This window comes from Ictidomys tridecemlineatus, chromosome 8 (assembly GCF_052094955.1).
Source record: "Ictidomys tridecemlineatus isolate mIctTri1 chromosome 8, mIctTri1.hap1, whole genome shotgun sequence".
Classification (NCBI taxonomy): domain Eukaryota; kingdom Metazoa; phylum Chordata; class Mammalia; order Rodentia; family Sciuridae; genus Ictidomys; species Ictidomys tridecemlineatus.
The window spans coordinates 97,289,096-97,306,566 of record NC_135484.1 but is presented as its reverse complement, the minus strand read 5'-3'; the positions used below and the strand labels follow the sequence as shown (position 1 = coordinate 97,306,566).

Genomic DNA, 17,471 nt, shown 5'->3' with positions numbered 1-17,471 from the left:
AAATAGAGGAAATACAATGAAGCAGAGCACATTTGGAGAGCAACAAATCTTTTGTTAAGTTGGATTGTAGAATGGAAAAGTATTAGGATGGATGTAATGTTGGAGAGAAACCAGATGTTAATAAAAATGAGGCAAGCTGAACTTACAGCTTTCTAATGAGATTAGACTTTAAACCTTTGATATGAGGATCTGTTATCGATTTTAAACAGAGGAATGAAGAATCAGCTTTCCATGTGATAAGGTTGTAAGGTAGAAGATGGAATGGAAGGGAGAGAAAGATGCAAGCAGGATATAAATTAAAAAGCATCAAAATAATTTGGTGGCAAGGCATCTGTTTTCGTTACCTTTTTTCACTACTGTGACTAAAAGACCCTACCAGAAAAACTGTAGAGGAGGAAAAGTTTATTCAGGAGCTCATGGTTTCAGAGGTCTCATTCCACAGGAGGACAGCTTCATTGCTTAGGGCCCCAGGTGAGACTGAACATCATGGTAGAAGAGAGTGGTAAGAGAAGAGGTTCACATAATGATCAGGAAGAAGAGAGATAGACTAAGGTCAGCTCACCAAAAATATACCCCAAAGGAATGCCCCTAATGACTCATCTTTTCTAGCCCCACCCTACCCACCTTCAGTTACCTCTCAGTTAATCCCTATCATGGAATTAATTCACTTATTTGGTTAAGGATCCCATAATCCAATCATTTCACCATTAAACCTTCTTGCATTGTCTCACACATGAGCTTGTGGGGGACACACCTCACATCCAAACCATAACAGTGTCACATGCCTAAACTAGCACATGTGCTGAGAATTATAAGGAGAGGGGATATTTTAAGTATGTCTATGAGTTATAATTAGTAGAAACTGGTGACCAGCTGAATAGTGGAAGAAGAGAATGTACTAAATATGATATTCAAATCGATTACAATGAAATAAAAATAAAGAAGAAATTATGGATTGGGAACAAAAATATCATTATATTTGGAAACATTTTTTTTCTGAAACATTCTTTGGAACATTCAAATTAGGAATGTTTATAATTTTTTATGAAGTTTCCCATGCTAAAAATAAAATTGAAAAAAAAAAGAAGTAATAGAACATGCCTTATTCAACTAGTATTTGGAAACAGAGATTTTGAGTTGAGAAGAAAAATATAAAATAGAGGCACAAATTTTGAAGTTAAAGACTTATGAGCAGATAAAAACACAAAGGAAAATAAATTCATTAGGAAAGGAGAAGTGAGAAGTGAGAAGAAAAGTATTTTCAGTAACAATGTCATAATCTAGTTAGAGAGACCAAAAGGAAGTTTTTAATGGTAGGAAAAGAAACTACTGTTAAATTTTTAAAACTAGTAAAAGAGGGGACCCAGAAAATAGTTAGCAATTAAAAGGAGACATTAAATAGGACAGGTCCTGTGAATGACATTAGTTTGCTAAATAGGGATCTTTACCAGTTTTAGATTGAAGTAGTCAGAAATGTAAGCATGTTGAAATATTTATCAAAATACTGTTTTGTTTCAAGAAATTGAAACATTTCTATCTCGATCATCATTTTTATCACACCAAGTTAGGATAAAATATTGCTATCAGTTAAGCACATATATACAAGTAGAGAGCAGTTAAAATGAAATCAACTATCATGCTAAAACCACTTTTCCCACATGGAATTTATTAAACCCTGCAATGTGGAAATATTGATAAACCAATCCTACAAAAACCTTAGAACTATGAAATAGAAAAGAAGACCTAAACAATTTCACAAATGCACTTCATGATAGACCTGACTTGATTGTTAGGTTTGGAAGGCATATTCAAGGGATTGCTGATATTTCAGCTTAAAATAGTAAAGGAAATAAACACTGAAATTTTAGCATTCCTTCTGTATTAGCTGCAGCATTCTCCAGGAAGCCTTGACCTTTCTTTCTTTCTTTTGCTTTACCAAAATGTTCCCCAACCAACATATACATTTCTATTCTTGGAAAAATTGGTTTTGGCATTTCTGGTTTTTTTAATATGCTAAAACTCCCAATAAAGTTTCTGAAAGATAGAAAATGATCAATAAATATATGATGTAAATATTAAAATTCATTAACTATTTTGAGCATCTAAATCTTGTATCTAAGATATTTTTTACTCAATTTATGTATGTAGATGTTGTATAAACTCTGAGGAATATGATTCTAGATGAGATAGTCCCTGCTCTTGAGTATCTGACAACATTGAGCCAAATTTCTATTTAGTCAGGATATATAATTTAAAGTGGCTATATACATATACATATATAGTTATACTATATTTTATATACAAATTTCAATTATTTTGTTACAAATATTCAGTTATATTACAAGTATATATTATCAAATATGTTGACATTTAGGTAGCCTTACATTTTATTTCATATCAAAATATATAATTACCAATATAAGAGAGTGAATTATATCAGGGCAGCATTAAATTACCTACATCTTGTACATGAATGCCTGGACATGCTAGCTATTAGGGATTTAAGAGATGGTTTCTGTTCTTATTTAGGACTCTAATTTATAAAATATAATGATTCATTGTGAGGTCTTATTAGGTAAAGGTGGAAAATGGTCTAGTAGCAAAAACACGTGTACGATGGAGGCCGCACAGTGCTCAGCAGAGTGCAATGGAGGTTTGTACTTACACACTTTTATAACATGAAGGTGGTCATATTGTCTGGATCTTGCATAAGTATGAGGCGTTTGAAAAACTAATGTGTGGGAACACTCATTTAATAGAAAAAAAATTTTTAACTTAAAAGTACAAGAAGAGCAGACATCCTGAAGACAAGAAAAAATGGCTAGAGGAAGAATACTCCAGTCTCAGAAGCATTGCAGTGGAGGTCTTATGTATTTATTTATTTATTTATTTATTTATTTATTTATTTATTCCCAGTTCTGGGTTTGAACACAATAGTGCTCTGCTGTTGAGCTATATCCCCAGCTTTTCCCCCTTCCCCCTCATTTTAAAATTTTAAACAATGTATTGCTAAACTGTTGGGGCTGGCCTTGAATTTGCTGTCCTTCTGCCTTGGCTTCCTCAGTCACTGAGATTACAGGCCTGCCCTGCTACATATAACGTGGAAGTCTTCTTGAAGTGCCTCAGAGGAAGGCAAGACATTTTAGAAGTAGACGAAAAAAAAAAGCCTGTAAATCTACTAAGAATCTTGTGCTGAAGTTACTCTCCCCATCTTCTTCATATAAAATTTATACAATTCTAGGCTTATTGGGTCTTTCTAATAGAAGATGTGTTCTCAATGAAGGCAGTAGAACCACCAAGGGGCAAAAATTGCTGTTGAGTATGGGCCAAAAAGTCTTACCTTACCATGTACAAGGTGTACATATAGAAGTTTTAAAATAGACAAACAGTATATCTACATAATTCATTTCATGGGGGACAGAGGAATTACAAAAAAATGTCTAAATTGACTTTGCATGGATAGAGAAACACTTTAGTAAAGGCACATTTGTGGGAGAAAATGGAAATTCATAAAAATTTGTTTAAGAAATAATGGATTGCCTTATACATAAGTTAAATGATTTTATTAACCATGAAGATGTAATGAAAAGACAGACAGTAAATGGAAAGGACAAAATACCATTAAAAATGAGCATTAACATTATGTTGTTTATGCAAACTCTAAATAATTTTGTTTGGTTTCTCAACTTTCAAAAATTCAACGTCATTTGTAACTGCTCCTTTGAAGTAATTTCCCACTGATTTTTGAAAGACAAGGGGTATTGGGATATTTATAAAAAATATGTTTATATGCTTTATGAAAAGCATATTGAAGAGTCATAAATAAATGAAATTATTTCATTTTTAGTTGTTTTTCATTTATAGGAGAGTTAACACTGTCCTCCAGTTTGGCTTCCAAGTCAAATACTACTCAGTGGTTCCATAAGAAAGACACATCGTTAATGGCTGAACAGAAGACTGACTGTGCCCGTGTCTGTCAGGAATCTGAACAGTGCACTATGTTTTATGAGAATTTTAAGAAAACCTGTGGCAGAGAGACAGAACAATGCAAGAGCCTGGGTAGAAGACAACTGTGTGCAGCATTAAGAGAAAGGCTGAAAGAAATGATTTTATGGAAGTGTCCATGCAGTGACCCTTCAAAAGTAGACTGTACTCAAATTTGGAAAAGTTTATTTGAAGACATTTGTATGCAGGATGCTCAAATGAATCAAGTCCCTACCTTAAGTGAAGACGCTGAGGATGGGTTCAGTGAAGATACGGCTTTAGGTTGGTATTCACAAAATCGAAATCAGCAGCAATCAGTATAATCACAAAAATGAGGGAAAATATTTGGCTTATCATTTCAACTCTATCATTTCTGTGTTTATCTTAGAAAACTAAAATTGGAAAGCTCAATACCACAACTGTGTCCAAAGGGGACTACAAAGAAGAGAAAAACGTGTCTTGAGGTTTTGACATAATATTAATTTCATTCATTCATGCGTTGAACAAATAGGAGACATTGACAATGTGTTAGGTCCTATGCAATAGGATTTAAAAACAAATATGTCCTTCATGCTATCTTTCAGAGGATTTTAAATATTAAATAAAAAAGATTAAATGTGGTAAGTGATGATCATTTATGTATTGTGATTGCCACAGGCCATATTCTGAGTCTTAAGATAAAAGAGTAAATGAAACAAAGTGAAACAAAAATCACTGCTCTCCAGGAGCTTGCATTCTGACTCCAGGAGTGTCTGTACCAGTTTCCCTGGAAACAGACACAGAGACAGAGGTTTACATGTCGGAAATGTATTGAGGTGCACATGCAGGAACCAAGGCTAAAAAGAAGACACAGAGTTAGATGGAAGGAGAGGTAGAAATGAAATATGGTTAATCTGGAGAACTAACTTAACTGCTTCCACAGAAAGCTTTGTTCCAGGAACAGACTTTCAGAGTTATAGATTCAAGGGAGCTGGTCCTTTGTACCTGGAAAAGTCTGTGACCTGTTATGACTACTTCCCTTAGAGGAAGGCAATGATTGGAAAAGTATGGGGGTGACCTATCATCCAACAATACACCTAGGATGTGGGAAACATTAGTACCTAGATCACCCAGGGGACCTGAATGGTGCACCACAGCATCTGCTGTGTAACCTGGAGAAAATTAACAGGATAAAGGTTTTCATGTATATTTTTAAGCAGCAATGAGTGCTAAAAAGAATTATAAAACATGTAGAGGGAAAAGAGATCTGAGTAGGTGGTTTGTAATTTTAATGGAGTGGTCAGAGGGGTGCTTTGAGGAAATTAATGTTTAAATAAGTATTTCAAAAGACAAGGAAATGCACCATGTGGGTATCTGGGGGACAGAATAGTTAAGGTAGAAAAAAACAGTGAGTTAAAAAAGTCTGGAGTTGTGAATGTGTTTGGAGTTTGGACGAGCAGAGAGACTGTAGTTAGAATTGAAAGAGCAAGTGAGAGAGGTGCAGGAGTGGAAATAAGAAGCGTAAAAGTTGCAAAATCACATATGTATTTGTAGGTGATTTCAAAACCTTGGCTCTTACTCTAAGTCATATAGTAAATCATGGAAGGTTTTGGTCAGGAGAGAGGCATGGCCTGAGTTTTAATCTTTAATAGGATCTTTTTTGTTGTTGTTATTTGTTTGAAAACTAAGAGAAGCAAAGACCTGAGTAGGAAAGCCAGTTAGAAGGCTTTTCAAACAAGAAAGCAAAACATGATGGAGGATGATCCAGTATGGGAAAATGTGTGATTCCGGATATTTTGATATTATCTTATAGAACTGCAAGAAAAAGAATCAAAGTTGGCTCCCAAGTTTTTGTCTTGAGTACTTATAAGGATCTGCTGGCTTTATTTTCATTAACCAATATAGGAACAGTTCCTAGAAGAAGCTTTAGTTGGGAACAAAGGAGTCTTTGGGAGTCAGAGTCGGTCATTTTAAGTTTGAAATGTTTCTGCGATATCTAAGCAAAGGTATCAAGTAGGAAATCATACATAATGGAATTTATGTCTAAATTCTCTATGTAGCATATGGATGTGAGATCTGTACAGTAAGAAGATACTGAGAGAGTCATCATTCACTTCTAGATGGCATATAAGACTATGAGACTTGATGACTTTAACAAAGACATGCATGGTATCTTGGAACAGATTGGCAGCAAGTTGAGATTCTATCAAATTTTGGACATATTTTGATATTAGTTGATCAATAAGAGAAAAAGGAATAGGTGGATGACCTCTGGGATGCTACAGCATTTACTGGTATGGGAGAAGAGAAAGGAGCAGCAAAAACCTAGAAGGATATGCTAGAGAGAAAGAGGGTAAAACAGGAAAGAATAGTGGCAGGAAATCAAGTCAAGTATAGGAAATATGCAAAGGAGAAATGAAAGATCGAGAGGATTCCATGACGTGATACAGATATTCGGGACCAAAAATCTACTAAGTGTATTTGACAACGTGGAGGTTACAGATGACCTTGATGAAAACATCTGTGGAGTGGAAAGCACAATGACAGGATTGAAGGTGGAGTTTAGAGAGTCTGTAAGGGAATAGGAGGAAGGAAATTGGAGGCAGAAACTAAGGATACTTTTTGAAAGAAGGTTATTGTAAAAAGGAGATTTTTTTCAAGATGGAGATACAAGATATGTATGGTGATGTGAATGATTCAGAGATGGTGGTAAAATTGATTATTCATGGATAAAGTGGTGAATAATACCCATGCAATACATTTGAATCATGCTTATCAAGTGCTATTAAGTGGAAATATAAGACAGCAAAATGTAGTCTCTACTCTCATGGAATGCACATGACATTTTCCAGCTCTTCTCTCTAGCTCAAAGTGGTTCCCAATGAAAGGCTCTACTTTCAGCATTAAATGTGAATCAAAGCCATCTTATGAGAATGATGAAGGAAATGGTAAGCTTGAGTTGAATGCATAATGTTTGATGACATATGAAATACTATATATTAGAAGAATTTTATAGGCCATTTTTTTAATTTGCAGGGATACCTGTTTGCATATCATGTGATGTTTCTATGAGAAAACAAAGCTGTGTAAATGTATAAGGCTGTAGTTACACTAAGGAAGTAATAAGAAAAAAAGAGGGGATAACAGTGACAGAGTTCATCTATTAGTGTATATATCTAGGATAGAAACTGTCAGTGAATTCAGGAGATATTTAAAAGATTGGAAGGAAATATGAAGACAAAATTCCTGGAGGTACATATACAGATTAAATGAGGATAAGTTTTTGGAAGATAGTAGAATGATTCATATTTGTAATCAAAAGAGAGAAATTCAAATAAATGTCAAGTTTAGAGTTGGATTACTGGTATACATAGTTGGAGGGCAGGTGAAGATCATAGGGAATTCTGAAATAAGGTGGTAAATGAGATTTTTTTCCCAAAGGGCACAGAAGTAAGCTAGCACAATGACAAGATTGGAGGTGAGAAGAAGATTGACATCAGTGATGAATATCAGGGCAAGAGTTTGAAATTAGTATTTGATAAGACAATCAGCATAAAATTCAGAGAAGGACAAATTCTTTACATAGGTGAACAATATTTTGAAAGCTGTAAAACTGACAAGGTAGATATAAATGTTCTCTAATGAAACCACGGTGTGTACCATATGGGACATAGGTAGCAACAAGGTATCAAGAAAGGGAAAATAAGCTTGGAGAAAATCCAGGTTTCCAAGATACAAGCCTTCTATCTTTCTTCTTTCTTCCATGGTTTCAGGCTAGCGCTCTCTCTCTCTCTCTCTCTCTCTCTCTCTCTCTCTCTCTCTCTCTCTCTCTCTCTCTCTCTCTCCCCTGCAGATTGAACTACTCAAGGGCACTCTATACTGAGCCACATCCCATCCCTTTTATTTATTTATTTGCTTTGGGGGAGAAGATATCTCTAAGTTTCCAAGGCTGACCTCAAACTTGCCATCCCCCTGCTTCAGTCTGTCCAGTTGCTGTGATTTCAAGCATGCACCTTTGCACCCCACCCTGTTCAGTCTCCTCTGAGGATCTCATTTATATTAAATGTTAGTGTATATCCTCTGATAAAGAAGTCTTCTGCTTAAATTTAATTAATCATTTCACAGAAATGTATCTATTAGTTTATGATTAACTTATTTTGTCACATTATAAAATTTAAATAGAAATATTTGTATGGAGTAATTGTATGGGAGTAATTCTGGTGATACCTGAGGGAAATATTTTTAATACATTTGTTTATGATTTCAAAATTCAGATGGTTGGTGTCTGTTTCTGTTTATTCCTAGGATTTATTGTCCTTTACCTTCTTCTCAACAATTATGCTACTATTTAAAATATCCTCTGGGAAAAGCATATATACTTGTGTGTATGTATGTGTGTGTGTGTTTATATACATATATATTTATACACACATGCAAATATATAATATGAAAAAAAATGTAAAAGTCTAGGAAGCATTCTTCCTTCAGCTGGTCTTTGTTTGTTTGTTTGTTTGTTTTTAAATTCTGAGGAATCTGCTTTTTTTGTCCTAAGTTTTTTTAAAAAGTTGTTTTTATTAAATGAATGTTCCATGTTCAGCCAGAGGAAGGAGAAGTTGTGTACAATGTGTCAAAATGCATTCTACCATTACGCATAACTAATTAGAACAAATTAAAATATTTAAAAATAAGTGAATGTTCCTCACACATTAGCTTTTCCAAATGCCTCATACTTATGCAAGGTCAAGACAATACAACCAACTTCATGCTATGAGAGTGTGCAAACAAACTTCTATTTTTCCCTTATAAGCACTGTTCAGTCGCTGGAGTGCACGAAACACAAGTTACTGTATCATTTTGCATGTTTACCTAGTAAGAGTTCTGCATTTAATATGCAGAAAATCTATTGAAATACATTATTCATTGCATATGAAAACAGTACACCATCAAAAATTAAATTTATTTTCCCATACTAAATGCAGCTCTTTTTCATTTTGGATACCAACCACTCATATAATTGAATCATCCGAATAGACCAACAGAACAAAACTAATCTGGGTGGCTTAAGAAATAAATTTTATTTTCTCGTAGTTCTGGAGGCTGGTAATCCCAGATTAAGGTCAAGTAGGATCTGCTTTTGATGAGAGCTCCTTTCTTCCTGGCTTATATGACCCTTCCTTGGTGTGTTCTGAAGGAGGAGAGAGAGAAAGAAAGTTCTACTGTCTCTTCTTATAAGGTCACTAACCAAATCAGATAGGGCCCCCTCACTCTTATGACCTCATTTAACCTTATTACATCTTGGAGACATCATTCTCAACACAACTGCACTGATGGTTAGGACTCCAACATGAATTTGGGGGCAAGGTACAACCATTTAGTTTATACCAATGAGTGCGTACTTAACCATTAAGGGTAGTTTCTTCAATACTTTTTGATGCATGGAACAGCCTTCCCAATCAGTCCCCATGTAGAGGTATTAACCTATAACAGAATGTCTGTCCCAGGCTTTTTTATTTTATAGAAAAACCATGTGACTCACTGAGATCTGTTTGGGATTTCATTTAAGATGGACGACTGACATAGACAGGAACTTCAAGTCTTCCATGAAGAGACAGGAACGTAGACTCAACAAGAAATATTGAGTAAACAATCAATAGAAAAAATGAAAAAAAAATATGTATCAAAAATTGATGGGAAAGCACACAGAGTCTGGAAAGGTTGTGACACATTTGGTTGGGATAGGAAGAATTTTCCTGATTGTACCATCATGTAGGTGCAGTGGGCTGTCAGGCAAGGAAAATGAACACATAGCCAGGTGGTAAACAGACTGAGTCATGAAAGGGTGTTTGTGCCAACTGAGGCATACTTTACAGTTGAAACCAAATTCTAGATTTTGATTAAGTTTCATAGATATTTTCATTACATAAATTAAAAGTTAATATCTTAATAGCCAATGGAAAATACTTAATTTTTGTTTTAAAATAAAATTATGGTCATCTATTTCCTTCCCATTTTATGCATATACCTACTAGAGCTCCTTGTGTTCTATTTGGCTTTAGTTTCTATTTCCTTACAGACTCTGGGGATGCTCAATGACAGCGACTGAAGATTTGCATCTTCAGGACATGACTCAGTACATAGGAGGGACTCAATGGGTATTTCTTGAAAGATTTTAGAAATCAATGGCAACTGAGTTCACTTCTATTCAAGAGATTTTCCAGTTCTATAATTATAATTCCCAAGAACTCTTGGAGGCTAAAGGAACCAGATGTGGAAACAATTTTTACATTTCATGTCTATCTAATTAAGAATTTACTGGGATGGGATTATTTTGGTGTTGTTCAGACAACATTCCTTCTGTTGTCTTTCCCCAGACAGTGTTTGCTTACTTTGGTCCACATGGTCTAGTCATTAATTAGCATTTGTTTAGATCATCAAGTAATTGAATCCTCAAAGCAGAGCTGTTTAACTCACGTGAATGATGTTTCAGAGGTTTACTTTTCTTCTTCTGAACCCTCCTAATTTTCAAAATCAGTGGTTAAATGAGTGTTATAGGAGCTTGTATGTATTTTTTCCAAATTGCTCATTCATAAATTCTCCAAGGAAATTTGGAAAAAATTCAATAATGAGACAGTTTCTTTGTTTTCCTTCTAGATAACATGAATGAGGATGATACATTCAATTGGAATATAACTACTCCTTCCTATCATGGTAATGTTTATAAGTAATCATTTTGATATGCCTTGCAAAAAAATGGACAATATAATTTAAAAATAGTTACCAGATTTCTTCAAGTTAGGTTAGTACAAAATAAATTATGTGGGTAGCACTTCCAATATTACAAAATTTCTTCCACAATAATTGTTTGTCCTTTCATTAGCTATTCATGGATGTTCTGAGGCATATTTTACAGTTGAAACCAAATTCTAGATTTTGATTAAGTCTCATAGATATTTTCATTACATAAATTAAATAGTTTGGGGCCAATTATGTTTGTGTAGTCACGTGGTAGTAGTGAGGATGGGGCTAGTATTCACATATACCTGTGTTTTCCAGAATGTGAACATCTTCATAGGCTAGAAGAATTACATAGACCTTCATTTGAGATTCCTATCTGCTTCCAGTAATGTGCAACAGAACTACGATTATTTTGATTTGAGCCAATTAATTCACCATAAGCTGTATAGTTCAAATGCAAGTTCTGAAAATTTATTGTCTACATTTGGAAGACTTGGATTCAGAGATTTTCTACTACAACTTGGTTTGGGCCCAATACATTTCCCATCACTCTGGATCATAATACATACCCAATATAGATGATAGATGCTTCAAATAGCACACTGCTCAGGTCTCAGGATATTCATACTTACTCTAAAGAAAGTAATGTTTGCCAAAAATGGCACATTGGCACATCATTGTATTTTGCTCATAGATGTCTCACAATTTTTGCAGATTCTAAATGTATGGGTTTGTGTTTACTTTTTCATGACCTGAGCATATCCATTTCTTTCAGGATTCAATGGGATCCAGTCCTGTTTGGAAGTGACAGAGGCGTGTGTAGGGGATGTGGTGTGTAATGCACAGTTGGCCCCTTACCTTAAAGCATGCTCAACAAATGGAGATCTGTGTGATGTGAAACACTGCCAAACAGCCATACGGTTCTTCTATCAAAATATGCCTTTTAACGTTGCCCAGATGTTGGCTTTTTGTGACTGTGCTCAATCTGATATACCTTGTCAGCAGTCCAAAGAAGCTCTTCACAGCAAGCCATGTGCAGTGAACATAATTCCACCCCCTACTTGCCTCAATGTAATTCACAGCTGCCGAAATGATGAATTATGCAGGTGAGTAAAAACATGCATACCTTACTTTCTTATTTCGGCACCTTATTTGTTACAGTCCAGTCCTAACACTTGATCCCATTACATTAGCTGGTGTTCCCACCATTATCCACTGTGGTGTAAATAAAACCAGACAATTCATAGTTTTGAATCTGTGGTACGTGTCTAGTGACCTTTTTGAAATTTTAATGCAGAATAGGTTTTTTATAATAAAGCAATTCAGTATCTGAAAATTTGGAAATCATATTTTTAATTATATATTTAAGTTGAACTAATGAATTGGTTAACATTCCAGGTTTGTATAACAGTTTCAGAATTTTGCGGGGGAGGGGACTGATTATATAAGGCTGCCAAATGTCCTAGAATTTTGTCAGGGTGGCTATTTGACCTTCAGAATAAATCCTCTCTGTGTTAGACTGAAGATCATGAATGGATCTCTCAGTAAACATCTGAAGGAAGAGATATCAAGCCAATGTTCTCAAGCCAATTGTATCTCTTCCCATGTTGAGGAAGAAATATGAGTGACAAGGTCAAAAAGCAGTAAGGATGGGGTGTGCAAGGGGCAAAGCAACAGGCAATGAGGCCAGAAATTAAATTGGGTAAAGTGTGGGCAGGACTAGATCACTAGGGCCCTGAATGATTTTGCAAGGTTTTGGCTTTTAGCATAAGTAAAATGGAGGATTTTACATAAGTACTGGAGGATTTTGAGCAGAGTTATGAATGATCTGGCTCCTGTATTAAAACTTTCACTCTGCCCCCATGCAGGTAATACACATATATAAACATATGTTACTCTCTTTCTCTATCTATCTCTATCTATCTATATCTATCTATCTATCTATCTATACACACACACACACACACACACACACACACACACATATAAGATTGTTTGGTCTGTTTAATTCCGTCTTTCCTTTCTTTCCATTTATCCTTCCTCCCTCTCTATCCTCTTCCTATATTTTCATGAGTTCCCCCTTCATTTTTTTTAAATTTCTTATTTAGGTCTAGCTTCTACATATGAGTGAACACATTCAACACTTGATTTGGGGTTTGTCTTATTTCACTTAGCATGATGGTCTCCAGTTGCATCCAATTACCAGAAAATGTCATAATTTTATTCTTTTTTATGGCTGAGTAAAACTCCATTGTGTACATATGACACATTAATAGTACAAGTTAGAGTTTTAAATTGAGTTTTTTCGAAAGTTCTTATTAGTGAACTACTATATTTCATTGATTCTATCATGCACAAGTTTTTATACATTTTAACATTTTGATGCATCTGAAATGAGTCTTAAGGTCAATGACATGAAAATATTTTTCTTAATATAGTTGCTTGTGGCAGTTTTTAGTTGTGCATAAAAAATGTTGGTATCTTTTGAAATCAGAGAAATGTAAGCATGTTTGATCACATTATTTTTCTCATATCACAAAGAGATTCTATATAAAAATCTGTTTATCAACCTATCATCTATCTAACTGCCAATCTATTATCTATACACACTAACCATGGAGTCTAATAATATTTTAACTAGCCATCACCAAAGGGACACCAATCCCCGTGAAAATATCAGATGTTTTTCCATAAATGGGTACCTGGCTTTGCCTGACTCTAGTGCCAGAAACTGATGTATGCTACCTTGTTATCCTGAAATCATTTGCACATAACATTCAGAACATGGTATTTTTGAGCCTCCATATCAATTAACAGATTTTAATGGCAAGTGATGGAACACCTTGCTATAGTCTTGAGAATCTGATAGAGTCTCTCATATTAACCTCCCCTTGGTATCAGCTCCTTCTCAGACTGGTACAGAATAGTTGGTTTTTCTCTACAAGGTCTCTAATGTTTAAGTACCTCTCTGAAGTGTTTGGTACAGGATCTGGAATAGGATAAACAATCAGTTCATAATTTTCCCATCATTTTTGAAAATTGTGTACTTAGTTTTTATATTTTATTGAACATGTACATATCTCTTCTTACATTATTTCTTTCTCAGATTAGTTCACAGAGTAACAGTTTTGTGCCTTCAATTTTCTTTCACTATGTGCAAATAGTGCCTTAATGAATACTTTATAGAGGCAATGAAAATATTATACAATATGAGTATTCTATGTGAAAAGACAAATTCTCTCATTTTCCCAAGCAAATTCTGCCTTAGGGAGATTTCCAGCATTTATATTAAATTATTGCTAATGTAATTCAGATGAAAAAGTCTCCTAATGGAAAATACTTTATCACTTCCTTTCTTATGGAAGAGCTTGTATGTGGGCAAATCAGGGTCTTGGATTTTAAAATTGAAATTTCTTGTTCCATATTCTTCAATTCAGAAAGGGTTTTGAAACTTCTTTAATTTTTGAATAGTTGAAAGGAGCCAATATAAAGGTCATTTCTAATTTATCTTGTCTGATATAGAGATCCAGTGGAAGCTGAGATTATTTTTCTTCTAATTATGTTTAGGAACTTATGGGAAATAATACTACATTATATTTTCATATGTAAGACTAAAAAAGTAGTGAAAAAAGTATTTGCTTAGAAATAATTCTATTTACTTTAAAAGAAGTCATTTATTTTAAGTGTTATGGTACATTTACAAAATGTAGTTACATATTAGGTTACAAAAGGAATATAGTACACTTAATGTACAAATATTACTTACACCAAATTTCCTTAAATTTTTCAATGTAACTGGAAATTAATAGCAAAAATGAAATAATTCATTTTTAAAAATTAGTCTTCTAAACACTTTGTTGTTTGAACAATTAGCTAAAATAAGACATTGAAGAATATCAAGAAAATAAAGATAATGAAAATGCCATGCATCAAAATATTCCAAACCAAATGAAAATTTTAATATAATTTTTTTGCCAAATGTTGATTTCCAATGAATTAGGTATTTGTGTAACAAAGTAGTTTTTATTTTTAATGAAATATTTTTTAATGTATTATTCTGGCAAACTTTCACTACTATTTTCTAAATGAAAAAAATTATACAACTTTAATTTAGTAGAACCCAAATTTTTAAAATAATATTTGTTAAAAATAATAAATAATAAAAAATTAAAAATGCCCAAGTTCGTATTTACTCTGTCAACTTCCTGATAAATTATCAATACTTTAAAAACTTATATTTAGATAATCATTTCATATATAATTTTATATATAACCATTAATTGCATTAAAGGAACATATGTGTTTTGGCCTCAGAATCATTTAGGAAATTAGTAGTATTTTCTTAATTATCAATTTTATTACATACTAATTAACTTTCACCATTGTACTGAAAAGGTGATATTTCAGATTATTTAAATGTGACATTATTGAGAACAATGTGGCTTTTTCCTTTTTAGCAAAGTAGCCCTCTGTGGACCAATAAGCTCACTGTGGCATGTATCCTAAGGGCTTCCATCACTAATGGCTGTAACCTATTTAAGAAAGAGAAGAAAGTCATTTTAGGTGATAAATATTAAGTTGGAAGACTAATATCCTTCATTCTACGGAGAAAAACTGTGAAAGTTTCAAAAATGAAATTGCTGAACATTATCTAGACTTTTATTAAAAGCTAATATGGCAAGAATCCAATATATAGAAAAGTTATAGATGGATGCATTTCCAATGGATTTTCTTAGCCATTAAGTAAACTGCTAACATTTTGTTCTTGCTGCCAGAGAATCTCAAAACATTTTGTAAATTCTAATTAGAGTCTGCTTAGAAATGTGAAATACATATTATAGCACCAATTCTGTGGGAAAATTGACTTGAAAGGTCAAGTGCTTTGTTTGAAATCAGTTGATGTTTGAGAAAATGGCCAAATGCTAGTTCCAAAACCATGTTAAACTCGAAAAATCAATGCTGCAAAATCTCTCAGATAATTCTGTTTCTTTCACTCTTTTACTTTCTTTCTTTTCTTTTTTTAATCATACATTACCTGGGACTGTTTCCTTTTTTAAAAATTTTTATTTTTTCAGATATACATAATAGTAGAGTATATTTTGACATATTATATATACATAGAGCCTAACTTATTCTAATTAGTTATGAATTGGTTCTGTATTGGATTAGACAGAGGGGAATGAAGGGAAGGGAGGGAGGAAAATGAGAGTAGAAAAGACAGTAGAATGAATCAGACATAACTTTTCTATGTTCTTCATTCTTGTTCCAGGAGACGCTATAGAACATTTCAGTCCAAATGCTGGCCTCGGGTAACTGGAAAGTGCCATGAAGATGAAACCTGCATCAGCATGTTGGGCAAACAGGACCTCACTTGCTCAGGAAGTGATGACTGCAAAGCAGCGTACTTGGGCACCCTTGGGACTGTTCTTCAAGCACAGTGCACCTGCAGAAGTGTCACACAAAGTGAAGAGTCTTTGTGCAAGATTTTTGAGCACATGCTTCATAGAAAATCATGTTTTAGTAAGTTCTCTAATTGAAATCCTATCCCTATTATTCTTTCTTTCTTTATATCTTCTATTTATCTCTTTTTTTCACTATGCAGTGCATAATGGTAATCCTGCTCAAAAAATTTGTTCACAAAGACAATTTATGTTTGCTATTCACTTTTAAAATCTATTTTCTGATTAAGATCTCTATATTTGCTATTTTACTCACTTTTCAGAAAATGGCAATTTTTATATTTTATGAAATAGTTCACTCCTAGTTATCATTTTTTAATTCAATACCAAAAGCATAAAAGGTTTGACTTGTGCAAAGTTATAAACCAGCTCAAAATATTGGCATAAGATAATAATAAAACAGCTCAAAATATTGGCTTACAACAATATTTATTTGATTACAATTCTGCAGATTGGGCTTGGATCTACTGTTGAAATCTTCTGACAGTTTTGTCTGGGTCACTCATGTAGCCTCAGCCATCTGTTAATCTACTGAGGCTCCACAGTCCCAGATGGTGTTTAGCAAGCATCATTGGCTGATGTGGCATGGTCCCTCTATAGAGGACCTCTTCAGCAGTAATGTATTGGACTTTTTCTTGCTGGCAGCAAAATTTCTAGTAGCTAAGATCCAATATGCTGGAATTTATCAAGTGTCTGCTGTTGTCATATTTTAAATATTCCATGAAGCCAGGCAAGTCACAAGGCCAACCTCAGGGCCTCTATTGAAGGTTATTACACAAAGACGTGGGTATTCAAGGAAGGATTCATAGAGGGTCATTAATTTAACAGTGTATTGAATAGGACTGTCCCAGTCTATATACAATGTATTTATTTATCTTTCAATTTAGTTTTGTTCCTCCCTTTGGTCTTTAACATTTCTGCTGATCAACTCTAGTGTTAAGGTAATAAACAATATTTTCTGAAATGATTGTCTATTCCAATTTGGAAATAATGTAAATTGAAATTTATGAATTTAAATAATTTGCTAAGATTCTCAAAGTAAACAAATGGCCAAGAGGTATTGCTTCTATGAATCTTATAGAAAGAACCTAAGAATGTGAACATGTACTAATTCAAAGCCTCTCCTATATTCATCTTCAAGTTTAGTCCCTATCAACCTCCAGGTCTAAATCCTCTGTAGGCACCAGGGACCCTGGTTGTAACTAGCAAACCTGCAAGTGCTATTTTCAGAAGAAAATAATGAATGTATCTTGTTTTATAGCAAACCAAATCTTTATATTTATGGGAAATTGACAGATAGAGGTATATATCTAT

The 17,471-nt window shown here is 33.9% G+C and overlaps 1 protein-coding gene across 1 annotated transcript in view; it reads left to right on the top strand.

The window, feature by feature from the left end:
- The window catches only part of Gfral (GDNF family receptor alpha like), a 58,111-nt gene that overhangs the window by 8,154 nt on the left and 32,486 nt on the right, over positions 1-17,471 (top strand). The window contains exons 4-6 of the mRNA XM_005318849.3: positions 10,615-10,671; positions 11,474-11,804; positions 15,968-16,218. Coding sequence (XP_005318906.2) covers positions 10,615-10,671; positions 11,474-11,804; positions 15,968-16,218 — 639 coding nt within the window. The remainder of the gene's footprint in view (positions 1-10,614; positions 10,672-11,473; positions 11,805-15,967; positions 16,219-17,471) is intronic.